This window comes from Cyrtonyx montezumae, unplaced genomic scaffold (assembly GCF_038088225.1).
Source record: "Cyrtonyx montezumae isolate F1298 unplaced genomic scaffold, pur_monq_1.0 scaffold_1, whole genome shotgun sequence".
In the NCBI taxonomy this organism is placed as follows: Eukaryota; Metazoa; Chordata; class Aves; order Galliformes; family Odontophoridae; genus Cyrtonyx; species Cyrtonyx montezumae.
In genome coordinates, this window is record NW_027071825.1 from 5,813,622 (window position 1) to 5,840,506 (window position 26,885).

At 46.8% G+C, this 26,885-nt stretch overlaps 1 protein-coding gene across 1 annotated transcript; it reads right to left on the minus strand.

Moving 5' to 3' along the window:
• On the minus strand, positions 1-26,427 carry RNF11 (ring finger protein 11). Its single transcript, XM_065738846.1, has 3 exons — positions 25,965-26,427; positions 2,947-3,116; positions 1-2,215 (listed from the first exon to the last, which is right to left on the minus strand). The coding sequence occupies exons 1-3, from the start codon at positions 26,085-26,087 to the stop codon at positions 2,044-2,046; spliced, it is 465 nt and encodes a 154-aa protein (XP_065594918.1). The 5' UTR covers positions 26,088-26,427; the 3' UTR covers positions 1-2,043.
• Positions 26,428-26,885: the final 458 nt, after the last annotated feature.

The following is a 26,885-nucleotide window of genomic DNA, read 5'->3' on the forward strand; positions in this document are numbered from 1 at the left end:
TGCTTTTTAAAATTGTTCATTTGCCAGTTTTAACAAGATAAAATAACTAATACTTAATGTGGACATCATTTTATGTAAAAAAAAAAAAAAAAAAAAGAAAAAAAATAAGGAAAAAAGGAACTAACCCCCAAACCAAGAACAAACACCCCAAACCAGACAAAGGAGGACACGAAGGAACACACATGGAATGATGAAAAGAAACAATTATTTTGCACTGAAAAATATTGCACAACTTCAGGTCTGTCTGCCCCGATTTTGCTCCGTGTAAGTAGGCATGTATGAATGAAGCACAGAATTGTGTCCAGGCAAATCTGTAGGATTTGAGTGAATCTAGGACTGTAGACTGCTTTAAATTGTTTCCAACTTGGAATTCTTCAGTAAGAGAGCAGGCTGCTGCCAGCTACAGGAATAATAAATAAATCAACGCGTCGGTTCTACGTTTTGCTGGCCAACCCTTCAGAAAGCATCCATGCCATGCACAGTTTGAGCTGGTCGATACACGAGGTCAAAGTACTTGGGTCTTGGAACACAACTTGACAGAACAAGTACTCAAACCGTACATGAAAAACAATCAAGAACGTTCCCTGATTTGTTGTGGTTAATGTGAGATTGCATCTCATTTTGCAAGACCGAGACTTCTCAGTGCATCAGCACTGCACTGAATGCATAAAAGTCACTGCGTGGTAAGTTAAGAAAGGAAAAAAGAAGAAAAAAAAAAGCATGCTAAGTGGATAGAAGTTCTTTACAGCTACAATCTTGCAAGACCACCTCCTCACAAGCACACGTTTTGCTGCAGAAATGAGCTAATGGTGTCGCTGTGGTAGTACAGCAGTACTGTCTTCCCCCTCCATTGCTGCTATGCCAGTCTGCATTTATATAAACATTGCTTTTATGAGCAGAACAAAATATTTTTTTCTCTGCTTGATAAGGTTTCTTATCTGCTTGGTGGACTGATGTGTCAGCCAGCAGGGCTTAACAGATACATGTCATACAGGAGACTGAGATACAGTATGTTTATTCTTAACTTCTGAAACCTAAGAACTACAGGAACAAGAGATGCAGTATCCATTTGCTGCAATTCAGGACAACCATTTTTAGGGAGAGAAAAGATAAAAATAAGTGATCACTGCTAACACTGCATCAGTTCCAATTTTTTATCCCAATTACATTAACTCAACTATTTAGTGTCAATTTGGCCCACTTTTACCTTGATCAAGTTCAAGCAGATATCTGAGGCTAAGGACTTGTTTCATCCGAACCAAAGTGAGTACTAAAAACCACGATTCCATAGTTTCAGTTGCAAGACTTGTTCTGTATCTTCATATTCAACGTCACTTGCAGAAAAGGGATAATGCATCTCAGTTTGCTTACAAGCTAGGATATCACTCCGAAGTCTGTATATTCCTAACTGCAAACATAATATAGCACTTGTAACAAGGTTATAAATAAACTGGTTTTCAAGCATAGAGCCAGCCCAACAATAACAATACACTATTAAAAAGACCTAAGGCAATGAATTCCATCTCCAATGGAGGGAAAAAAAAAAGAAAAAAAAAGTACTGTGCAAACAAGCTTAAAACTATTTCTTTGTGCCAGTGTTATAAAATGTAGATTTCAATAAAGCCTTGACCCAAATGCCAGGACTTGTGAGAAGAATCAGGAAAAAAAAAAAGTTACTTTATTTAGGAAAAAAAATACTCTTATCTTACTGCTAATAAAATTGGATACACGCAGTTTAAACATTTACAGTTGCTGTAACACTTTACAATTCCTATATATGGGTGTAAGAACAAACATTAAAGACAATGGTGGGTCAAGGCTTTACATTAAAAATAACAACCTACTTCCTCTATAGTCTCTAAAATACTATGGTTTTCTTTCCCCAATATTTGCAGCCATTCAGGAATTATATTTTTTCATTAGGAAATGTATGTTTTGTGCATGACCTTAATTCCTAATGTCTGGCTCTTTGGGCTGAATGACAAAAGGATCAAACCCATTGAAGTGGATGGTCTCCTCGGAGGTTCACGGAGAAACCCTGGCTCAGTTAGTCTCGTATGATGAAAGCAGTGCTGCATCCACTGGCTCCATGCAGGAGGGACAGGTGAAGGATCTCATCAACCAGTCATCTATACAGTCCAGGTGGTAGATGTGCATGCATGGCAGAAATCGGATAGGGTCCCCGTACACAAAGTCCATCATACAAATGACGCACCTGGGGAAACAAGAAAGAGTTGAGGTGCTGTTAGCATGCTGGAAATGCAAAGCCATGTGTCAGATATGACTGTATCAAACAAACTTCTGTTACTACTGAGAGATGTGGCAAGGATTTCTGTGGTATCAGTGCCGGCTCCACCCAGCACTGGATTTCTCTTCAGACTATGAGCCAGCATTAGCAGGAAGCCTGCAGCCAGGGCTGGGGCAGCTCAGTGGCCTGCACAGAGTACAGATGGGAGCCATGGAGCTGAGGCAGCAGCAGAATGGAACTATCATAGAATCACAGAATGGCCTAGGTTGAAAAGGACCTCAAAGATCATGGAGTTTCAACCCCCCTGCCATGGGCAGGGTCACCAAGCACTACAGCAGGCTGCCCAGAGCCACATCCAGCCTTGCCTTGAATGCCTCCGGGGTTGGGGCATTCACAACCTCTCTGGGCAACCTGTTCCAGTGTGTCACCACCTGCTGGGTGAAAAACTTCCTCCAATTACTTCCCCATAAAGGGAGGAGAAAAAAATAAAAAGGTACAAGTTATACCTATGAAGGAAAATGCATTTCATTTGTAGCACAAAAAACAAGGATAAGGCAAAGAGGCCTCTGCATGAAAGCTGTGCCAAATTACACTCCTTGAAAGTACAGCAAACACAGAAGGACCAGATGAGGTTTCCCATGGGGACAGCACAGACCAATGGACACCCACAGTTGTTCTGTGATGTCTGTGGAACTTACTCTCTGATCTTCTTCTCGGAGCCGTCTCTCCCAGGATCATAGACGCCCTTGGGTAGGTGCTGGATAAGGCCTATCCTCTGCGCTATTCGGATCTGCTCTTCCTCTGTCAGCTGTGTTGCCAGCCGGGTCTGGCTAGGGGTTGGGTGATACACAGGAACGGGGACTTGCTCCTGAAATTACAATATTCCAGTTCAAAAAACAGAACAAGAAAATGAAAAGGCTTTCCTAGTATTCCCCAGCACAATACAGGCAGTGTATTTAACTTTTCTTCTCTCAATCCTACAAATGTATCAGTGATCTCCCACTCCTACTTTGCAAATTCGTGGCTAAAATTATATACAGAATGCATTTGTGAGTGACACCACAGCCACACTTGGAGACTAGCACTGCTGGTGTTCAGTAAGTTGTTTGGTTGATTTCCTCAGGCTTTATTTCACAAAGTCATGGTTCCCTTCCAGCACAGCTGCCTTTTAATAGCTCCCATAACCTGAAGGATTCTCTATGCGCTGCTGGGACAGGGACAGCCAGCAGCTGAGGGTCCCCTGTCATTCAGCAGCACCCGTGCTGTCTCTGACCTGTGTGACACAGAGATAGAGCATCGCTCCTCTCCCAAAGGCTGCACCTCTGAGCTGCACACATCAGCCAGGGCACAGCCCTGTCCTGTTCTGATGTTGCAAGCACCACAAGCTGCCCCTGACTTTGTGTTTTCATGGCTTTGCTGTACTTCTGTGGATTACACTGCTAGCAGAGGACATTACGCTCCTTTATTTCTCACAGAGAAAGGAGTGTGCAACTTGGCACTTCAGGTTTAATACAGCAGTACAGCTCCCTTGGTAAAGCCCTGAAAGCAAGGAGTTACAGAAGCATAAGGAAACACGGAAACCAGAGGAAGAAAAAAAAAGGCCAAGGAGCTCAAAATGAAAGTAGCATGACATGGAACTGCCAGTGGACAGCTCCGCCAGCAGAACAACAAACTGAGCATGACAAACTACCTGAGCACAACATTACTGCATAAGAAACTACAGTTGAACAAGATCCTGCTGCAAGCTGAACCGCTTGCATTTTGGACAGCTCTTGAGGCAGTCCAACTGCTGACAGCTTCAGGGGCTTTGGGACAGTAAGCACAGCTATTGAGCACTGAAGGTCAAAGAAGGCCAAAAAGCCTCCCCCTTTTCCCAGCTGCATACCAGCACCTGCTCCTACCGACCCCCAGAGTCCATTAACCTGAGAACTCCCTCTGCGTTATTTTAGGGCCAGCGGTGCACTCCATGCCCTCCACACACCAAAGCACAGTGCTGTCCCAGCATGGCAGCTCCCAGGCTCCCCCAAAGCACAGTTGTGCCACATCCCCCATTAAGGCATGGGACACAGGACACAGTGGAGGACAGGGATCCCACATCAGATGTAGGCTGAGAACGGTGCTGCTTCTCTGCACAAGAACGTGAAAAACCAGGGGCTGCCAGGCCGCTGTGACAACACATAAATCGTGTTACTGTAAATAAAAATGAGTGGCTGCTCCATTCCCCGATCCCTGACACACCGTCTGATGGCACTTTAATCTCTCCCCCAATTGCTATTAAAAGCCTGCCCAGCCCGAGCCAGAGCCTGCTGCGTGGAGCCACGCCAGCACCATGGGAGAACACAGCCATGCACGTTGCAGGGCTCGGAGCACAGCTACCGTCCCAAAGCCGCCCATTCCCCATTGGAGGGGCAGCAGCCCCTGTGGGCTCACAGCCCCTCTGCACACCCCACTGTCCATCGGCCCAGCTCCCACAAGGCCCCACACCCCACCGGGTGCTGCTGGGGCACCAAGGATGCATGCCAGCGGCACTTGTAGCTACAGCCCCCTGGCACATACGTACATACATTAAGAATATCATGTTACCCGTGTAATTATTATTATACTCCAAAGATGAGCACGGATTTATTGCTCTTCTGGCTCACTTTTATCTACCATGGAAAGCGCTTCTGCAGACAGAATTACAAACACTGAATTTCTGGCCAAAGTCTGTGTTCTTGATCGCTTGATGAAGATGCCAGACATGTCAAACCACGACGGAATTTCACGCTAACTATTCCTCCATACAATCTTTTACATATATATGCCTATACATATAGCCAAACCAAATAACCAAGCGCCCATATCAGGCCAGCCAGCAAAATAAACACCGCTCCCTGGCGCTCCGTTTGCTTTCATCAGTATCATGGTTTTATGATTACTGTTACCCTTCCCCCACAGGACTGCCAGGGCTGTGCTGCAGTGCCCGTGTGTGCCCCAGGGGCAGCACGGCTCTCCTGGCTCTGTGCTCACAGATGCTGTGTTCCCCTCGCTGGCCCTGCGGGAGCAGCACCAACCCAGACTCCAGATCTACAGTGGGGTTTGTGTCTTCGTGTCATCCTCAATCTTCCTCCACTGCTGGGAGGGAGGGGGAAATCACACAGGGCATCCAGAGGTCAGCATTTTTTAACTTCTTGTGAAAATAAACATTTTCACACACTGCAGGCATGGTTTCTGCACATGGACTCCAGGCACACTTGGGGTTTTGCCTAGAAAGGCAAAGCCTTCGTTAAGCACCATTTTTTGTTGGAGGTCTTCTCATCAATGCATGCCATGGTTACTTATACTGCTGCAAAACTGCTGCTATTTTGTTTTACCACATTTCCATCTTGTTCCTGCAAGTGTAATGAGTTTGTAATTCTCTGAAAGCAGGTCAGTGGTAGATCAGAAACTCTTAATCCCCGGATAAAGATTATTTTAAGATCCCTGCACGCCGCATATCAGCAGTATGTTATCGGGGCTTTTATTTGTTTGTTGCTTTTAATAATTGCACCAGCATGCACAGATTATCCTTTCGGGAAGGTCAGAGGTGAGACAAACAGCTCTGACATCCCACAGCTCCAGAACTCAATGCCTCACTGCTGCCTCCAGCCCCCACCTCCCACCGCCAGCCTCCATGCTGGGGTCCCAGTTCTGCTTCCCCCCTCCACCCAGTGCTCTCAACAGTGCTGGTCTGCACCTGAACACACCCCCAGCACCCACCTCTAAGGAACCTTGACACAGACAACTCCAGCTTACAGGCGTAAAGCCAGGAGGTGAGAAAAAAGCTCTCACTTTTTGTGCTTCTTGCAAAATCCCTGCTGAACTGTATGAAACCTTCTCCTCTCACTACTTTATTACTCATAAGGAACTAACTGGGATAATGGTCCAGAGGCCTTTTCTGGAAATGCCATTCTGACCTGGATGAAAAGACCCGAGCTCCATCTGTATGTTAATACCCGTTCTGAAATAATATCCTCCCCCAAGACATATTACTGTAAAACCACTTGCCATTATAATGTGCATTATACTGCAACTACAGCTTACTTTAATAATCCTTAGAATATTACGAGCAGACTGCCAAATATAAAAACCTTTTTGTGCCGTACAGGAGAGAACAGTTCATTTATAAAGCTGAATACCAGTTGCCATAAAACATCGTGTAATGAAATCGTTACCCAACCTTTATATTCCTGCTTCCAGGTAGCCAGGCAGTATAAATAACTGCAATGGCTGAGCACTTATGCTAAGGAGTTCTTTTTAAAGAAAAATTCCCTCGTCTCACCTCTCCCATTTGGAAGACGCAGCGGGTACAGACAGCTGGGCTGGGCGCACACACATGAGAGCCATTGAGACTGGGGTTGCCCAGCAGACCCAGGGCAAAAGGGATGCACGCTGCCTTCCCAGGCAGTAGAAGAGCTGCTCCAGGGATGTGGTTTCATGCTTCTTACACGTGTCATCACACCGAAGCCTGCAGGCCACCCACTGCCCAGCCCCACTGCTGGCACCTGCTGCACCACGGAGGCAGCTGGACAGAGATCTCATTGCCCACCAAAGCAACCCGAAATACCCAGGATTAGCAAGAAGGAATGGGAGGGGAAAAGCAGTAATTAAACAGCAGTAATTAATCCCTGGAAGCACAATCTCCTGACACAAGCAGATAATTTTTACATTTCCAGACTGCTGAGCAGGCTCCTCTGGCTCCAGGGCTGCATCCCTGGATGCACCTCTGCTAAGCAGGTCCTTGGTCACCAGCTCCCTGCTGGATTTAGCTGCCCCTGTTCCTCTCTCCACCAATCCCATCAAATTTCAAGGGCTGTTTCTGCAGGAAAGCAGTACCACACACACCTGCACGCTCCTTTAAGTCCCAGGCCACACAACCCTCCACCTCCAGCCACAGCTCCAGCTCCACTTGGGGCACCAGCACACAGCTCCCAGGACACACAGCTCCCAGCGTGTTTATTTTAATGGATTACTTTTATATGTGGAGGGAAAACGTCCACGAACAGCTTACAAAAATCCACGTTTCTGTCAAGCTGTAGCAGCAAGCAGAACCAGGAAGGAGAGCTGTCCCAGACATCACTTTGGGGCACAGAGTGCTGCACCCCAAGGATGACAAAGCAGAGCAGCCAGCTGGGGCCGGAGCAGCCCCTGCTGCAGCTGGTGCTAGCAGAAGCACATGTACACAGATCATCCTCGCCCATGTGCAAACAGCAACATCTGCACCGCTGGCACAGATCCCCTCCTCCTCACACCATGTGGTTATCTCTGCAGAAAGCCCCTCTCAGGCCTGGAAAGCGGAGGTGGCTGTTAGAACACCACAGCTGTATATACACACAGCACTTCGTGAGAGATGGCTGCTGGGGGAACGAGGAGCAGAATTCACAACAAAGGAAAACCTGGAGTTTTGGGAAGAAGAAAATATAACAAGAGAAACTTGGTCCTAGAGAGCAGGGGGAGAGGCTGAAGACAAAAGGTCGCACAGTGAGGCTGGCTCTGCCTGAAGGGTCTGAGCAAACTGCTGCATCCCACTCGCTCACTGCCAGCGAGCAGGAGGCAGAAAGAAAGATTACTCAAAAAACAAGTGAACAACTAAGTTAAGGGTTTCTTTGAAGGCTGCATTCAAGCAGGAGATGGGGAAACACAGCAGAGCTGCGAGGGAGGGGCTGACAGAACAGTAACCCACAGGAATCCTTCACACATCCTGCAGACGCCTGTTTACATTCTGGAAAGGTTAAGGCATCAATCACTGCCATTGTTTCTAGTGTAAACTGAAGGGAGAAAGGCTAAAAGCAGTAGGGCTGATGGCTGCGTGCTGCCAGGCCAGGGTGCAGCGCAGCACAGAGGCTGTCCCAGCACACCCATGAGCTCCAGACACCGTGCTCACACACTGCCCTCAGCGCTCAGAGGCTCTGATAAAACTCACACGCCTGTTTCTGTGGGCCAAGCCGAGCACCAGCAGCCCCTGCTCACCTCCCAGTGCTGTTTTGGAGCCATGTGGGGATAAGGGTGACCCACGGTGAACTAACACGGTGCTGCCTCTGAAATACCGGTCCTGCCACCTCCTTCACAGCAGCTCCCATTGCCAGCTGTGCGGGCACTGACCTGACTGACTCTTCACCTCTCCAAAAGCAAACACTGATCGCTGACTGTGGTCACCGCAGTGCCTGGAATAGCTGGGAACCACCACTCCTCTTTCAGGGCTGTCAGACAACCCCAAAATATTGACCCCGAACACTTAAGAAATAGCAGGAGTGCTACAGTTTGCCTTTTGGCAATCAGTTACCTCAGCTGGACAACTCAGCCACTCTCAGTACTTCAGGAACAAGGCAGCAAAGCCACAGAAGTCAGCTCCCGTTGGCTAGTGAAAAACGGCCAAAATGGCAAACGTGAAAATACACGTGCATGGAAGATGTGAGCAATCCATCAGGGGAGGACAGCTGAAGTGTAAGGACATCCAGGCTGCGCTTCCATGAGTAAATCTGAGAGGTGTCTATATACATTTCAGGGTGCAGTACAAGAGCTGGGCTGGACCACTAACAACACAGTAACATGCAGCAGGAAAATATTGTTGATTCCTATGCAGAAGTAGGAATGGACTTCAGAAGTATACAGTGGGCATGACATCAAAGGATCGGTGACATCAAGTGAAGAGTGAGCTCATCTGTAAGATCAGGGCATGTGTTATCTGGGCAGCATCTTTCAACAGTACAGCGAGCGTATCCCAAAGCAAAGAGGGCCACCCAGAACACAGCTGAACAGCCTCATCTAAAACAAGTTTTATCAGACAATCACAGCACAGCATCAGATCCAAGGCCTCGTACAGCAAGCTCCTAAAACAGGACTGACACAGACACAGCAGGTAAAGCTGGAACAATATCACCTGAGTACGGTCTTCTGGGAGGTATTAATTTAGCCTAAGGCAAGAGGTAACACAGGTGATGAAAACAGATCAACATCAGCTATCTTAGTTACCTACCTTTTTATTAATAGTCTGTTCCCACCTCCCCACATAAGAAAAAGGGGCAACACAGGATGATGTCTTTTTGGCACAGCCTACCAGAGGCCTTCCCTCACCTGGGGAGCAGGCCAAGAGCACTCCAGCCAAGCTGCACTGACCTGTGGGAGGGAGGAAGGGTTTCCCCAGATAAGGCAGCACTGAGTCCATGATGGTGGGACACCACCACACAGTGCACATTTCTGGCAGCCCACAGCAAGAGGAGAGCAAACTGATGGTTCTGCTATAACCCAAAGACACAGCACCTGGGGTTCGTGCCAGCCAGCAAGGCAGCCCACGACAGCAGGGTTTGTTCCAAGCCTCAGGAACCTGCATCACACTTCACCTGATCATAGCCTGGTACTCAATCTGAAATATTTTAATTACACTTTTAACAAAATCATCTTCAATTATGAGTGCTTGCTCAAGCAGGAAGCTGCCACACCTTGGCAGTTCAATGGCACAGTCAGATCTGAAGCCATTTTTATTGTCTTAATTGCATCTGAATTTCTGACAAAGCGTTAGAAACACAAAGTGTTTCAGTCTAACAGAAACTGCATGTACCTGAGATCAATGCACATGACTCAAAACCCAAGCCCAGGCCACAAGCAGGGACCTGGACTGCACAAAGAACATAGCAGCCTTCTGAGGCCAATAATAGCACCAAGTCATGCTAGGTTTGGCAACAGCTTAACCACAGGGCTTTTCCTGCACATTTCTCCATCAGCTTGTTAGAAAGCCACAGATACGTGAAGGACATGCACTACACCTACACTGGGGTCAGTGCAGCAGGAGCCTCCCTGACCAGCTGTCCCATGTGTCATCAGAGTACACCAGCCAAGACACGTGTCCCCATCACTGCCCTGCTACAGGCTCCTCCCTTCTGCCCAGCCCTGGGCAGCCAGCAGGGCACATCTGCCACTCCTCCAGCACTCTGAGCTGCCGTGCAATGAGGTTTGGATGGGGCAGCACTACCAGCACCGGTGCTTCATAGCAAGGATTTTCGTCAGCAATGCCCACGCGCAGCACAGAGCATCACAGTGCCAGGAGGCTGTCACCTCTCCCAAGTGCACTCCCATCTCACACTTCCCTGAGAATTTATGCACACAAAAAAAGGCAATCTGGCTATTCGTTTAGTGCCATTTGATAACAACATTAATTATTTCAGCTACGAGTTAATGAGCAGCAGGAGTAAATGGCCAGAGGCACTGCTTCCGGCTATCAGCTCATCTCTGCCGTCACTGTTTCATCTGAGGGGAATGTCTCAGGCATCAATGATCATTGCTACATCTGTTGGGTTGTTTCTCTTTTTTTGCTCAGGTTATTTTGAAGTAGTATGCTATCTAAAGGCAAGGAATGACTGGACAAAAACTAAGCCATGCTAAAGCTTTATGAAGCAGCTTCCCTTCCCAATGCAGTATTAGCAGCCAACACAAGGGCAATGTTTCTATTTTCTTCCAGCTCAGTCTTGTCCTCACAAGCAGTGACTCTGCATTTTTAGCTCACAGGGCATGAATCCAAGAGTGATCTCATCCAACTGTCAAACCGCTTCTAACAGAAAAAACGCCTGTGCCAAGAACAGGTAGAAAAATCATAAATAACTCTCTCAGGACTCAGTTATGCAAGCAAAGTACTTCCAGAACGTATTTTTCCTACTTATTTTAATGTTTTCTATGCACAGAGGCAATCAATGAACACAGGGGCCTTCCCCAGCCTGTCACCAGAAAGCACACCTTTTTACAGTTGCATATGAAATAGGTGTTCAGTCACTGGAGCAGCCAGGCTGCACTGTGCACGTTCCACTGCACAAATGAATACACTACCACATCCTTCAGCAATCTCTGATTGCAACTTCTTCTCTAAGCAACATTTTGAGCCTGTTATTTCTTCACATCCTCTTCTTTGGATCTTGCCAGTGTTTGCCTGACACAAAAACAACACCATCAACAGACTGGAGGCCACGGGGTCTCTCCTGACAACACAAGGCTGTCTTTAGTCAGCCTGCTGCCCTGCTGACACGTGCTTCCATGGAAAGCAGCAAGAACTTCACTGACATTAACACCAGCTACCTGGAGGAAAACTTGAGGCCTTACAGCAATAGCTCACTGATGGAACTAGGCCCACCACACACCACTGCACAACCACTCTGCAGCCAGAGACGTCCTGCTCAATGCAGGCAGCTCCTGCACCCAAACAGCACCAACATCCTTGCATCTAACCCACTGGCATGCTTGCTCACACAAACACATGAGCAGAAGGCATCACAGGGCCCCAGGAGATGAGCATGCAGCAGGCCAGGGCCTCAGTGCAAGTGAGGTGCATGCTGAAGGGCCCTTCTAAGCCAGAAATCTGTGTAAGAGGAAGGCCATGAATACAGAGAGGTCATTTTGCTGAATATGCACTGCCCATATTCCCCTATGGGAAGACAAAGCCTATTTTATCCTGAAATACCTGAGCATGTGAACAGCTGCAAAACTTGGAGATACCCAACACGGCCTGAGCTCATCCCCATGCAATGACAGGCTCTTCATGCTACATGAAGTGCACCAGGACCCTAGAATATCTAAGCTGGTGCTAAACACAAAGCCATTCCATGACTGGGATTAAGAATGAAATCCCATTGCAACCCCACCCCAACCAAGCACTGAGACACAGCTCTGATGCAGGGGATACACTCACTGCCTTAGGTGCAGACACACAGCCGTGCAATATTATGCCACCAACACTCCTTCAGTGTATTATGAGATGTAAGGAAATACCTCCACTTATCTTATTCTCCTGTCTTAATGTTTGAGATGGAATAACCATGCCCTGCTACAACCCACTCCATCACTAAGAGAAACACCAGTCATGTTAAATTACCAACATGGAGTAACACTGAGCTACAGATGGAAAGCTTTCTGACAGTAAGTCAGGAGTCAAAAACAAACTAACAACACAGCCACAGCCAAACAGCTATCCAAAAAGACCTGGGAGTTCTCTAGGTCTCATTTATGGCATTTAGCCTAGCATACACCTTGCTACTCACAACGAGGCTAGAGATAACTGTAATAGTTAGAGATCCTTAAAGAAAAGAGAGAAAGAACAGGTGGGAAACTTCTTGCTGGGATTTCATCTGCAGGAGCAGAAACACTGCCATTCAGTTACTACGGGATTGAGTTATCTTTCTATATTATTTAAAGCTTATTTGCTAGGCTGCACCCCATCAGCAATGCTTTCATTAAGCACCTGCAACCACAAATCCCTTTTCAACATTATCGCAGAACCTGGGAGACCATGGCTGATTTAATCTTGTGCTGTTCCAAAAACCCCAGCAAAGCAAGAACTTTTACCAGAGGACTGTGTCTGAGCCCCCCTCTGTCCCCCTGGGCTGGGTGCCCTGAGTCCTGACACCAAGGAGGGAAAAGGCTGTGGCTGCATTTTTGTTCTCGTGCATTTAAATGCAGTAGCAAAAACATACATACCAATTTCAGTAACAACTTTGCTCTCAGCTTCCTGGATGGTTTCCAGAAGGACACCCATCTTAAATGCATCTTTTTGAGAGGACAGTTGCATCATGAAGTAACCTAGTGGACACGCTTCCCTGGGGACATTACAAGATTTCCCAAGCCATGAGAGAAGGTAATGGCTATGAGATTGCTTCATGTTCTGCAGATTTAATGTGAATGTTTTTATTACTTCCATTATCAGTCAAAATTCACTGCAAGATGCTGAGTAATGAGACAACAGTCCCCCCCCCCATCACTTATAAAGGGTAAAAGCCAGGTGTGTCTTAAGTTTTAGTCACTACAGTTTAGACAAGATTTTGTTTTTCAGGAAAACTAAGTTTCTTGAATATTATACCCACTGACAAGCGAAATAAAAATAGAAGCATTAGCCTAGAAAAACAAAGGCTGAAAGGTATTTAAGACTGATCTCTAAATAAATCAGGAGAGTAAACACTGGGAAAGGAAAAACAAGATCTGCTCAGTACAAGAATAACAAATGCAAGTTGGCCATAAATACCTAGATGTGAAATAGCCTCTTGAGCCTTAGTTCTCTGCAGGACAGGTAAGGGCAGAACCTGACCAGCTTCTTATAAAAATTGCATAGAATAACATGTATAACAAACCACATAAGATAATGCACCTACAACATGTGTATCATACACATTGCAGAAAATAACTTCAGTGATCACAGTATAGGTATTCATACACTTACTAATATGCAAGTTCTAGCACTGCACCGAATAGATCTGCTATCCAAATCAACATAATCTATGAAGTAGTGTAATAACTAGCAGCAATGCTTAGTGTATATAACCTGATGAAACCTAAATAAAATAGAGAAGGCAGTGCTCATTAAATCTGAGCCAGATTTTGTCAAAGCGATAATAAATGCCTGCAGACACTGTTATGAGAAATTCTGCCTGGACATTTAAGATGCAAACAAAAGAAAAGCTTTAAAAATGAGAAAAGTTTTTAGATAAAACCATTTTGTGCTACTAGTTCTGGAAATAAAGACAACTGCTGAGAAAAGCCTTTGATTTTCTTATCTGGTTATAGACAGGGTACTCTGATGCACACTGAATTGGCCTGTTTCACAACCATTGCTACATTCAGTTCACCACCAGGCTTTGACAATTTCCCACTGCACCCAGCCCAGCTATAAAGCTCTGCATGGCTTAAGCAATTTAGGTAGGCTCCAGCACACAGCTGGAGCTCAACAGCACGCAAGTCCTTCCTCCTCCCCTTCTCCCAAGGACAGAACATAGAACAGCAGCAGCAGACCTGGCTTCACCCTGCTAGCTACCTGACAGCCCAGTGGTGGAAACCACCTGCAGAAGCACGAAAGTTTTTGGTCAGACCCTACAGCACACTTTGCAGGTAGAGACAGGAGAAAGGTGGGGCTGAGAACAGACCTGTAGGAAGCCCGTTCTGCTGGCAGTACACTCACTGAAGTACTACCACACGTGGCAACCTTCAGCTTTATAGACCTGCTTTGCTGCTTGCACTGCACCAGGCAGCTGCCTGGGGAGGACTTGGCCTGTGGCACAAGTGAACAAATACACACGGGTTATTACAGTCCTAAACGACACAGGTGCACCTTGCTGCTACAAGGCAATAAGCACTCTGTTTCTAGGATTTTTAAAAAGTATATACATAGCTATCTTACTTCAGTTTGATGCATTACTTAAGTCTTTCTAAGGGAGAAAGGGTGATAGCAATTGGTCTAATTTAAATAGCCACATTCTGTCCATTACTGTACTCAAACTGAAAACTGAGCAGCATATTTTGTGAAATAAAGCAAAGCAAGCAGTGAGTGGGCTCCCTGGGAAGGTAACTCCAAAGCTCTGCAGAGCTGTGCTTGCAGCTGGGGAAGGCTGGCTGTGGCTCGGGGGCTTTTCCTGCAGGTCAAGACCAAAATTGCTCTTGGCCTGACTTAGCTGTAGGATCCAGCAAACTGAGGTGGCCAGCTCAGCTTCTGCCTTTGCATGATTATATAATTTCTTAATCCTAAACACTTTGGACAACAGGGAGCTTGTTGCATTAGAAGCCACATACACCAGCAGTCCCCATACACACACACACAAAGGTAATCAAACTCTTAACAGCACGGACAAAGCTTGCCAAGTTACATTCAGACTTTGGAAACAATCCACACAGTAATAACTGGAAGGCTTGTGTGAGGAAGGAGGCACCACAGCACCCCACAAAGCACATGAATGATGTTACTGTAATCAGTAGTGTCCCACGGGAGACCAGCTTGCTGCACAGCATGGGCAGGCTGTGAAAGTCCTGTACTTACAAACATACCCGTAACTGCTGGGTAACTTTAGCAAAGTTACTTAAAAAAAAAAAAAAGGAAAAAAAGGGGGGGATGAAAAGTATCTAAACTTTAGCGGTTGTAGTACTTTTTTTTTTTTATTAAAGAGTGTTGGGTTTTCTGTTTTATTTTTAAACAGGAAGATCACAATGAAGAAAAACAGAATCAAAGCTCTGTCTACATTGGACATTTGTCCTGAAGTGGCGTTAACTCCTTCAGCTGTAATCACTGCCCCTCTACAGTCAGAGATGGCAATCTGAGACTGCGTTTCACAGCCTGACCGTCCCCCAGTGCATTCACCCTCCAAACTAGCAGCAAGCCTTCACCCTGTGCATGCTCTGGGACGCAGTTAAGTCCAAGCAAATTCTTAATTGCACTATGGAAAAGCCATAAATGCTGTAACACTTTGTGGAAACAGCACACGTCTAATAGCTGGCATTTCCAGACCTTTCCAGAGATGTCAAAGAAAAATTGAATATATGGATTGTACGGAGTGCAGATAAATCCAATCTCCAGCAGGAAGTCAGTTCGGTTCACTAAGCTGACAGGAAGAAAATAAGAGAGAGAACCCGTTTCAGATGCTTTAGTGGTGTGAGGTGACTCATGGAGGGATCAGATAAGCACCAAAGCCACCATAAAGAGAGCATGGAGCACACAGTTGTAAATGGGAAATGGGGGAAAAGCAAAACTATCAATTCTAGCAGCAGCAAATTGCAAGGTCAGACTTCAGAATCACAGCAGCACACAATGTAGCTCACAAGGCACTGTGTATTTTAGCTTGGTTTCAACCCATGGTGTCTTGAGTCTAGAGACAGCCCCCAAGTCTTCTTGTTGGCCTCGGCTGCATTCGCTCCCCAGTACAGTCTGTCAAAGACTTTATTTTTAGTGGTGGAACAGAATCCTGTACTAAATCAAGTTAAATGAACACAGACTCTCATTTCCCCCATATGCCTGAAGTGTAGCACACTAACACAGGGGCACGGATGGTTTCAACTGGCATTAGTCCCTGGTGTAGCTAGGGCCCTGTAGTTAGACAGGAGCATTCAGTATCATCACACAGCAGCACTTTCCTGAGGCCCACAAAAGTACCCCTCTCTTTTCAGAAACACTGCAGAAGTCCAAACAGCTCCAGTTACTGACACACTGAATCAGAATAACTCCCCTCTACTCTAAGAAAATGTCTTATCCTGACAAAAGGATGAACTCCCTTCTGCCTGCAGTACTCCACTTGACTAGTTATTCTGAGATGGAAGCATTTGTCTCATCCCTCAACACCAACAACCTGTTTGGTAGCATCTGCTACATGGCTGTTACTACTGCTTTCCCAGTTTTCACTTCTTTATATAAACTACTGCTGCAGCCCAAATGCTTAGAGGAATCTCCAAGAAGGGCAGCAGGCACAACCTGGCTAAGGAGAAGCAGGCACTGAGCCCCACACACTGAGCCCACTGCAGAACTCCTGCCAACAGGCACACTTGATCCAACCTACTCTTTAATGAAACGTTAATTAGTCATTATTCATCCGCAGCACACTAAGAAGACAGAGCTGAAAGAGACAGTAAACTCCTGATGCTGCAGCTGGCAGTTTGAAAGCACTACCTACACTCACCAGTAGTCTAGATAGCAGTGCATCCACAAGCTATATTTCACAGGCCAAAAAGAAAGGAAGGATAACACACCCCTACTCCCTGCCTCCACATAGAGCTACAGCTCTTTTCTCCCCAGTTCACTAGCTCTGAGCAGGTGACCAGTTCAGCCACACCAAGAGACTTCAGGAGAAGCTACACGTAGAGCGAGCTGTGCTCTTACACAGAAAGGGCTTAAACCAGGGTCATGCTGCTCCCTCTGGGGAGGGAGGAATAACAAGTCACTCTAGAAACAAGAGGAAAGATCACAGTTTATAGAGGAATGCAAAGATCACTTGGAGCATGAAATTGTATTTGTGTGCAAGCAGATTTTTTTTTTCTTTTCTGTAAGATCTCACAGAAGGATTTTGTAGAATAAAACTAATTATACATTTACTACAGTGCCAACCCCACCTCCTGCAGATCAATACAGTCACTATACACAAAAGGAATGGGTGCTCTTCAGCAAACATTTTCCGTAGGTTCGCTGCACAGTAACGCAAGCAAACACAACCTGAATGCTTACAGATTCCAGACAGTTTGTCTAAACGCAGACACAATGAAAACATCTCTTTTTGCACCTCGGTTTCGGTCCCCGCAGATGACTGGCTGGGAGGATTCTATAAATAGCACAGCTCCACATGAGTTACCATACCAAGCTGTTCCAAGGGATTCATTCTCACTGCACCACCTGCAGCCAGGGCTGCAGCACACCCTGAGCGTAAGAGGTCAAAGAGCATTAACCTAAAAAAGAATTCACAGTTCATTTCCATTAAGTGTTCTGCCTTCAAATGTGAAAGTTATATTGTTTCCTTCCACTGACAACTTACTTCCGACAATGTTGCTGTCCACAAAACAACCCAGTCCCCTTAATGTCCTAAAATAAAAGATAGAACATCACAGAGCTTCACGAAGCAGACACTAAAAGCGATGACTTACTCGTATCTCATAAGCTAAACTGAAGATGGATGCAACCGCAATACAACCATAATAACTCCACAGAAAACAACCAAGAGAAATTACAAAACATCAGAAAGTGGCACCAGCAATTAAGCATGTACTATTAACAAGCAAAAAAAAAAAAAGTCTACAAGTGTTAAGACGTTAATTTTTGTCTCAATTAAATTTGAATTTACAGCATTTGTTTGCCAGTCTGAGACTTTTATACAGTTTCCACTGAGTGCAGCAGTTAACTGCTTTCTGTTAGGCAACGTTACAGACCAAACCAGTTCAGAACGTCTGCAGCCATGCAATCCTTACAGCTGTTTCTTCAAAACATGGGAGCAGTCACTTCTCTCTCTCTCTCCCTGAAATTCAACTAAAATGAATTGATTCAGGTAAAATAAATATTGGTCTTCACCAATACTGCAATGTTATACTATGTCTGAATTACAATTTCAACAACCATGTTAATAAAGCACAGCGATTAATGTTCAGCACAGAACAAACTCTGTATCTGGGTTTAATTACAGTGATGAATAAGCCAGACACTGAGGCATCATCCCAGAGCAGTCATGCATTATACTGTCCTGTAGATACTGAAATAATGGAATCTGATGCACTTTGATCTCTCAGATATGTCTCCTGCAGCTGTAAAAGAGAGGGGGAGAGCACCCAGCCTCATCCAATTCTGCAACATATGCACGCTGACTCAGAAGAGATTTGTCTCCCAAACTACTTACAGGAATAAATAAAGCCAGATAAATACTGCCCCATTTCCTTAAGGCTGGAGCCTGTATACAAATCATCAGCAGAGCCACATTAAGTGATGGTGGCGAGGGCCACAGGGAAACCGTGTACTCGGACAGCAGCTCAGGAGGTGCTGGATATATTTTCCACACAGATATTTCTGAGTTATAACCAACCTGGCCATTTCTTTTTAAATTAGTTTGGCCATGATATAAAACTAGAATATGCAATTCTGTGAAACCGAAAATATCTGATAAAATCAGTGGTTGAATTGAGGCTGCAGGACAACTGGTTCCCTGCCTCTGTCCAAAACAGCACCAAATGTTTGGGTTCTTTTTCTGCTTACACTGGATATTTGTACAGCTTCGTTATATTTTATTAGTCATAAAACAGGCATTTCCTTGATGCTTCTAGGACTTGTCTTAGCAGTCCAAATTCTAACGGCACATGGGTTTAGTCTGGAAAACTCAGCACTGTCAGCCAGCTGAGGTTCATCTTAGAGGACGAGGCTGTCTCTGTGTGGTTATTTTGCCTTTGAGTCAAGGAACAAAGTACAGCGACAGCTGCCAACCTGTGCCTCTGGATATACCAAGTGCTCCAGGTGGGGAAAAAGTAAGGAGGAGGTCACAGCGGCCACTCGGGTGTCCAAAGAATTACACCCATAGGAAACAAGATTCAGTATCACAAGAATAATAGCTCACAAGGATAACAGCCCACATGTTCATCGCCACACGCTGGGACTACGGGAACTGACTTTCCTGAGTCACAGTTTCTCCTGTTCCTCCCCCAGTCTCAGCCCTCCCCCAGGCAGTACAGGTCTACGTCACCTCAAGACTAAGCCGGGTGGCTAAACACGGGCAGGATGAGAGCACTCAAAAATCAAACCAGCCTTCAGTATGGTTTCACACATGTGTGCACGTGTGCGAGGCATGGAGCGTGCGCGAGCTTTCTGACGGCTCAGCAGAAATGTCCAGTGCAGTAAACCAGCTGGTTGTGATTTGGCTGACGCAACTATGGTTGAAAGGAAAGCTCTTTCATCTTCTCCTCCAGTTGCTGCTTGCATCTGCTGTTTGTCCACGCCGCTGCTCAGGGACTGTGGCCACCAGCATTCTAACTTTCTTCTTCGTTGTTGAGAAACAGCGTGGCTGACAGAGCCTCCTATGGAGGGCTGGTAAATAAAACAACCGCTCTCTATAACTCTGTGGTCTCTCGGAAATTGTTTCATTAGCTCATAGGAAAGTCACAGTTGGTTTGCTTTAGTCATTCCACAAACCATTATCTCTTCAGAATACAAAACCCGCTTGTTTTCTGTGGTTCTGAAACCCAACTCCAGATGTACGGACAGCAACATCGAAGAACTGGTGGCACATCCAGGAAACGTAGCAGCTTCCGTGACACAAGGTGGTCCTGGGTTTGGGGAGGGCCAGTTGGTTTGTTAGGATTGGCTTGCCTCAAAGAACACTAGAGCTCCCCAGATAATGAAGATTCATTATCCTGATTAGGCAAGATTTCTTATTACCATCTCCACTGCCTCTTCATTTCTCCTAATTGAGCATCTGGAAGCATCTGGTCTGCCAAACAAATACTAAATTATCAAATTCCACAACAGATTTTAAGAGATATCTCTTGTCTTAAACCGATCTTCTGATAAAGCTCCCTCTCCGCAGGAGATAATTTGTTGTAAATTCCTGCAGAGGTTCATTTTGTACCAGCAGAATACCATTTTATTAAAATCAAATTATCGCAGAACACTTTACAAACATGAATTAATTTACTAAGCATGTCTGCACTAAAGATAAGCTTTATTACTCCTCATTTTGCAGACGAGAAAACTAAAGCACAGAGCAGTTAAACAATTTGCCAAAAGTTACAAGCTAAACGTCAGACTGAATGAGCTCAGTGCAACCACAGCTTAGCTAAGCCTGTTCAAGCGATGTATGTTTTTATCATCCTAAGTCTCTGTTTCAGCCAGCAGGAAGCTAAAGACAGCTCCAGCAGTGCCCACCACGGGGCTGCATGGGAGTTGCCAGGCTGGGTTGCTGCTGCTGCAGCAGCCAGGAGGCTGCCAGAACCATACAGCAGATAGCATCTTCCAAGAACACTTATCTACCAGCATATCTCACTGCTGAGATTTCCACAGCATCTTGGTGGTTTTTTTCCATGCAGTCTAAGCCTCGACTGGAGCTCGTTTTGCCTTTTATAGTCAAAGAACTGCCAGCTTTTTCCCCTGAAGAGGTTTTAGTCTAACTCGGCCACAACATCCCTAAAAACCTGCTCATTTTGTAATTTTTTGGTCTCTTAGGAACAGTTTCATTAGCTCACAGAAGTCACGGCTGATTTCTTTTAGTCCATTCCACAGACCATTAACTCCTCAAAATATAAATAGGTTTCTGTGTGTGTGTCTGTGGGGAGGTAACAGTAAGGCAGAGCACAAAGGCTGGAGGACACAGGTTTGTCACAAGCAGGCAGTGTTATTTTTATCTTCTTGACCTTACATTCCACAACCAGTTCAACTAGAAACGTTAAGAGGGTCGATGGCAACATTCATTAAACCAAGCATCTTTTCTTCACTGAAGAGATGAGCAGTGACACAGCAGACAGCAACAGACCTCATGTAAAATCTCAGTGCAACTTGCCATTTCTTGGAGAAATGCATACAGCAGATCAACCAGGACTCTGTCAGATGAACTCATGAACACATTATCTTCCTTTCAAAGCCCCTACTGCAAAACCTTCCAGCCAAAATGGTTATGGACAGATCTCCATCATCTGCTGATTCAACAACAGTCAAGAAACTGACTCCAATGTTCACAAGAAGAATGCATCAGAACTCAAACGGGCATACAAATCCCATCTCTTCTAACCATGACTATTTCATTTATAACCAATTGGAGTTTAAAGCCTATTTTAAGCCTGCAAGGAATTCCAATATTCAACCAAAACTCATTAAGAACAATTTATAAAAGGATATCTTCAATATTATGCAAAAAAAAAAATCACCTACCATTATGATGCTATCTGGTATCATTTAATCTCCAGGCTCCTCTTCCTTCTGCTCTTTCCATCAGCTTTTTCCACCAGCAAGGTGAAAGCCAGCACCACCCAGCCAGCCTGACACCACAACCAATGTGTACTTCCTGTCTTAATGCAAGTGCACTTTCTGTTTTTACTTAGTAACTATTATCTATAAAGGAATTTACACATGGCATCCCCAGAAAACTTTGTCTGGTGCTGATTACCAGCAACAAAATTCTCTGGATGACTTGCTAAGTTCTTCAGACACACACACAGGGCACTTCAATAATGAAAATCTTGACAGCTACTACAATGAAATTCATAACACACATACTACTCTACAGATAAAATAAACTGAATATCCCTATACAGGCATCTAAAGCAAAACAAAACAGTTTGTTACTGCTTGGCACATGCACAATTACCAGAACAGCACCTTAAGATACCAATGGCTTACAGATTTTGTGAACACAGCTGTCCAAGTTGTACCATAACAATTTACCAAGATGGACTTTGTCATTTACTGCTTGATCTTTCACAGCTTTATCCCACCATTTCTCCATATAGTAAATCTCAAGATTCAGCCCCTCATTCGCTTCCTCTTTTTGCTGAAGCTGATCCCCACCTGTGCCCAGATTTTGGATTGCAACACTTAACCATATCAATTACCATCCCTTTGAGAGGACAGCATCACACCTGTCTACCAGTTAAGTCATAACATAAGTCACGATGAGACAATAATAAAAACTTTCTGGTCTACTAAGCAAAATACAGCCAACACACACATCCATGGTGGCAAGACTCACGCAAGCACAGCAGACTATATCAAGAGCAGCCTCTGACTGTTCAAACAAAGGACTTTCTCACATAAGGAACACCCACTGAGCATTGCACCAAGGCTGCAGGACCTGCAGGGCCCTGGAAGCCCAGCACGACAGACGGATCAGAGCAAGAGCACAGCGAGCACCAATGATGCTCGCTGAACAGTGCAGACCCAAGGAGGCCACTGCTGCAACCTCTATTTAAAAGAAGCCATGAGATATCCCAAATCACATTCTCAAAACCTGCTGCTGCCAAGAGCTTCTGGAAGATTATGGGCACGCCGTGCTGACTTAAGCTCACGTCTGTGATCTCTCGCCTCATTTTGTGCCTGCTATCTAATCAAGTGACTACCAGGTCGCAAGGTTTTAAATGATGCCTTAAAAAATAAATTTAAAAAAAAAAGTAAAACATACTGAAATACTTTATCAGGGCCCCATAGGCAACAGAGGGTGGTATAGAGTACCAGATCTGGCTTTGGGTCTCCACAGATAAAGGGACAGCATATTTCACCAGCCCATCCTCCTCATCGACATTTCAAACATGCTTCTCTGAGTACAGGCCAATGCTGGGAGTGGGCACTTCTGCACTTTTAGCTTACTCGTTCAGTAAATGTTGTATGCCTTTTTCAAAAGATCTCAGTGTGCATTGTCCACAGCAGTACCTCTGAGAAACTTGGGAAGAAAAGATGTACTCTGTATTCCATTGATTAAAATTCCAAAGTTCAGTAAACTCAGAAATTATTTTTCTGCAGCTGTTAAGGAATTACTGAAGAACAGAAATACGAGACAAGGACGGAGAGGAGTGGCACATCTGTTCTGCAAAATAACATCACTGCAAGGAAGCACTAGAGGCAAGAGAAACTGGGCAAAAACAGAGTTGTGTGGACAAAGCAGCAGAAGGCATACTGCCAACAGATGGCAAAAGAGTCAAACGTGGGACAGAAAAACAAGCTTGAAAGCACACTCAATTTTGAGGACTTGAGAGGGGAAAAACCAAAGCTAACCCTTTCCTAAGCAGATTCACTAGATAGAAATGGAGTTGCATGTGCTCAGCACTTGGAAAAACAGTTGTAATTTCAGGAGTCCAAAATGAAGGCAGCCAAAATCAGCGTGCCCATGAAAATGCTTGTCAACTGCCAGTGTAACTTCCTCCCCCACACAAAAACACACACTCTTCTCTGTGTGTTTTAATTATTTCCCATGTTAGCCCTTAAGCTTGATGCACTGGAAGAATGCTGCTGTTTTAATGGACCATTTTCTCATGAGTTCAGATGGCTGTTTAAGGGGATGCACTCCCTCAGAAGCCCTTCTCATGTAGCTTACAGCACGTCGACAAGGGACAGCTACACGCAGAGCTTCTGAAGGGAAGGTATATTCCTCATTATTGGATTGTCAGTACAGACACATGGAATTTTCAGTTCAACTTTTAGAAGCAGGAATTTTATACAGTAGTATCACTCATTGACAGAAAGGGATTTGCCAGGCAATAATAAAGAAATTCCTGGGTGCGTATTTTGCAGTTAGGAGGGAACACCTTAAAAAAAAAAGTTATTGCTTAACTAGACTCCCGTATGGATGCCCACAGCACAAGCATGCCAAAACACAGAAAATATTTTGAACATCAAGATAGCACAGACATGAGCTAAAAGAGAGCCACAAGTCCTTGTCTGCAAGGCTGCACCTACCCCAGCAAGCTTCTTTTGCTCAGCTTGTTTGCATACCTTGCAAAAGCAGCTCAGGAAGTTTGCACATCGTTGCTGCAAACCCAAAGGAAGCAAACCCAAATGTGGCCATTTTATGGCCAACGTTCCAGCAGCTCAGGTTTAAGATGTTAATCTTCCACAGCTCCTTGCATGCAGCACTAGCTGCCACAAATAAGTTTTCAAACTCATTTCATCCTCTTCCTCGCTTTCCTTCTGCTGGTCGGCGCGTTCTCACACATACTAATTCAAACACTGTGGAAAGTACTCGTGTTCTCATTTCTAACACTGAATCTGAGCAGTGATCTGGAAGCTAAAACAAGACCATGATCTTCTGCTGCCACTACAGCAACAATGGAGCACCGGGAGTTCCTCAAGTCGTGCCTGGCTTGCACGCCTTTTGGCCCCAAAACAATTCAAAGTTACAAACCCCCTTGACCTCAAACAGCATCAAGTACGAAGGGGAAGGCCCTCTGTCATCACAAACCACTGCACTTCCATGTTTGTGGAATTCATACTTTTGAATTTTGACTACGTGGCACAGAAGGCCCCTTATAGTGAGGGTTTGGGAACTGCTGGGATCAGCACGTGGGGTTTGGGACAGCTGAACGCCTGCGTGCACACCACTGCACGCTGGGGAGCTTTGCTATGAATGCATTTAGTAACAACCGTCCGCAGGTTTGCTTATTTTACTGTCTACTGTGCTCTCAGCCAACCATTCACACTTACGTACAAGGTCTTCATTCAAAATTAAAAAAAAATAAAACCACCAGCAACTGAGGAGGAGTACCTATCCACCGCTGAAGTTGACAGGAGAAGGCCTGCACAATGTGATTTCTCAACTCCTGCAAGAGCCAACAGGTTGTTTTCCAAGGGAAAAAAAACAACAAGCAACCAAAGTCTTCCCAGAAAGCACAAGTATGAACGCAGCCAGCAGCACCAACAGTGGTGAGTACATTACTACAAGAACACGGTGTGATCCCAAACAATTAGGACTGGTTCAGAACATCGCCTTTCAAAAGGCCTGACACCGAGCACTTTTATTTAACAGACTTGGGCAGACTTTGCTGAGAATTCAGAGGAAAAAAAATAATAACCCATCTGTTGTTATTAAGCACCCACACAAAGCGAGCAGCTCTGCAGGGCACAGTGGTACCAGTGTGGCTCCTCCTGAACAACCCAGGGACCTTCTGGCACAGCTGCTGTCCCTCTGCTTGTTGACTATCGCAGGTTACACGTCTACCTTACTAAATACAGCCTACAGTTTTGTTAATTATACGTTAGGGTCTGCAACTCCTGCATGACTCCCACTCTAAGCAGCTCTCAGGACACCCCGCGGGGTTCATCTCTACCTGTCATCAGTACAGATCATTTCAGACAGGGGACTCATGCCCTGCTTAAAGCCACGTACATTTCTACGTAAGGGCATGGCAATGGAGCAGGGGACAAGCACAGCCCCAGGTTCGGTGTCCTCCTTTTGGGGGCCACCACCACACAGTGCTCAGGACTGGGGATCCCACACCGCAGCTGTGAGGACGTGACAGAGCACCCGGCGTTTTTCCCCCAGCAAGTCATCGAGACGTAAATGCACGCATCCTTTCCAGCCAGAAGACCAACCAGCCCTTCCTGGAACCCCACGCAGCTGAAAGAAATAGGATCTCCCGCACCAGAAAAGTTACTCCGGCTCAGCTCCTGCCGAAGCGCCGCAGACAAAGCCCTTTGGGCTGCGCGGAGCACCGACAGGAGCGGCACAGACAGTGATGTCACCGCGCGACGACAACAAAGGAAGCGGCACGGCTGGAAATTCGGCGCCTTCCCCCTTTCTTTCTTCAGCCCAAACCCGGACACGACCGCGGGGCTCCGATCCCCTCCGCAGTCCCCGCGGCCCCACGGGAGCTCGCTACTCCTCCGCCGAGGCCGCGTCCCCGCGGGGCCGAGGGAACAAAGCGGACCCTCTGCTCGGTGCCGCGGGGGCTCCTCCGGGCCATCCCCCGCTCCCGTCCCCGTCCCCTCGGGCTCCGCCGCGCCGCTCCCTGCCCCCTCCCGCACCTGATATGGCGGCGGCGGCTCCTGATCCGGCTCAGCCCCGTCCCCGTAGCTGGCCCGGTCCGACTGCGACTCGTGGAGCAGCGAGATGTCATCCGAGGTGGGGGACTTGAGGCAGTTCCCCATCTTCCTTCCCCTCCGCCTCTCCCCCTCCTCACGACGGAGGGCTCCGCACCCTCAGCCGCCCCGCAGCGCGCAGCCCGCAGCCGCCCCGCCGGGGAGGCTCATGCCAGCCCGGCCCTAAGCGGCTTAGCGGCAGCGCGGCCGCCCGCACTCCGCCCCGAGCCGGGGGAGGGGGCGGCGGGGTTGGGGTTCGGCTCCCGCCCGGGCGCGGTGGGGCAGCGGGGGGCTCAGGTGGGGTCCTCCCACCCCCCGCCCCGCGGCAGCCCGGCGCCGTTCCGCTTCCCGGTCACCGGGCTGTCTGCGCACTGGGCTTTGTCGCACGGGCCGCCCCGGCTCCTCCTCTCGCTCCGCCCCGCCGGGATCGCGCACGCAGGGCTCGGCGGCACCACGCTCGGCGGCGGCGGACGGGAGCTCTGCCCGTCCCGACCAGCCCGGCGGCCGCCAGCCCTAAACACGGCGGCCGCTCGCTCCGCCCCCCCCGCCGCTGTTGATGTGCCCCGGGCGTCTGACCCCGGGGGCGGGGCAGTGCCGGAGTTCCTGCCCCGCGCTGGGCCCCGGCTGCGGCTGAGGCCTGGGCCGCGCCTCCCTTTGTGCCGTGCTCCTGAAGACGGCCTTCGTAGTGTTACAGTCGGTTCAGGGTTTATGGAACGGCGCGTTCAGCTCCTCTGTTAAGATGAGCTTTGTGATTGAAGTAGAGCTGCGTTCACAGTGCAGTAGTCAGTGTCCCCCTCCCAGCGTAACCACCCTAGCACAGTACGGGGAAACAGGTTCAGGGGCTTCCTCCAGCTTTGTTCCTCAGCA

Excerpts from the sequence above, each read along its gene's own strand:
- RNF11 (XM_065738846.1), bottom strand. The coding sequence starts at position 26,087 with ATGGGGAACTGCCTCAAGTCCCCCACCTCGGATGACATCTCGCTGCTC. Across the intron at positions 3,117-25,964 it reads AGCCGCCGCCGCCATATCAG|GAGCAAGTCCCCGTTCCTGT; the intron begins GTGCGGGAGGGG and ends TTGTAATTTCAG. Across the intron at positions 2,216-2,946 it reads TCCGAGAAGAAGATCAGAGA|GTGCGTCATTTGTATGATGG; the intron begins GTAAGTTCCACA and ends TTGTTTCCCCAG.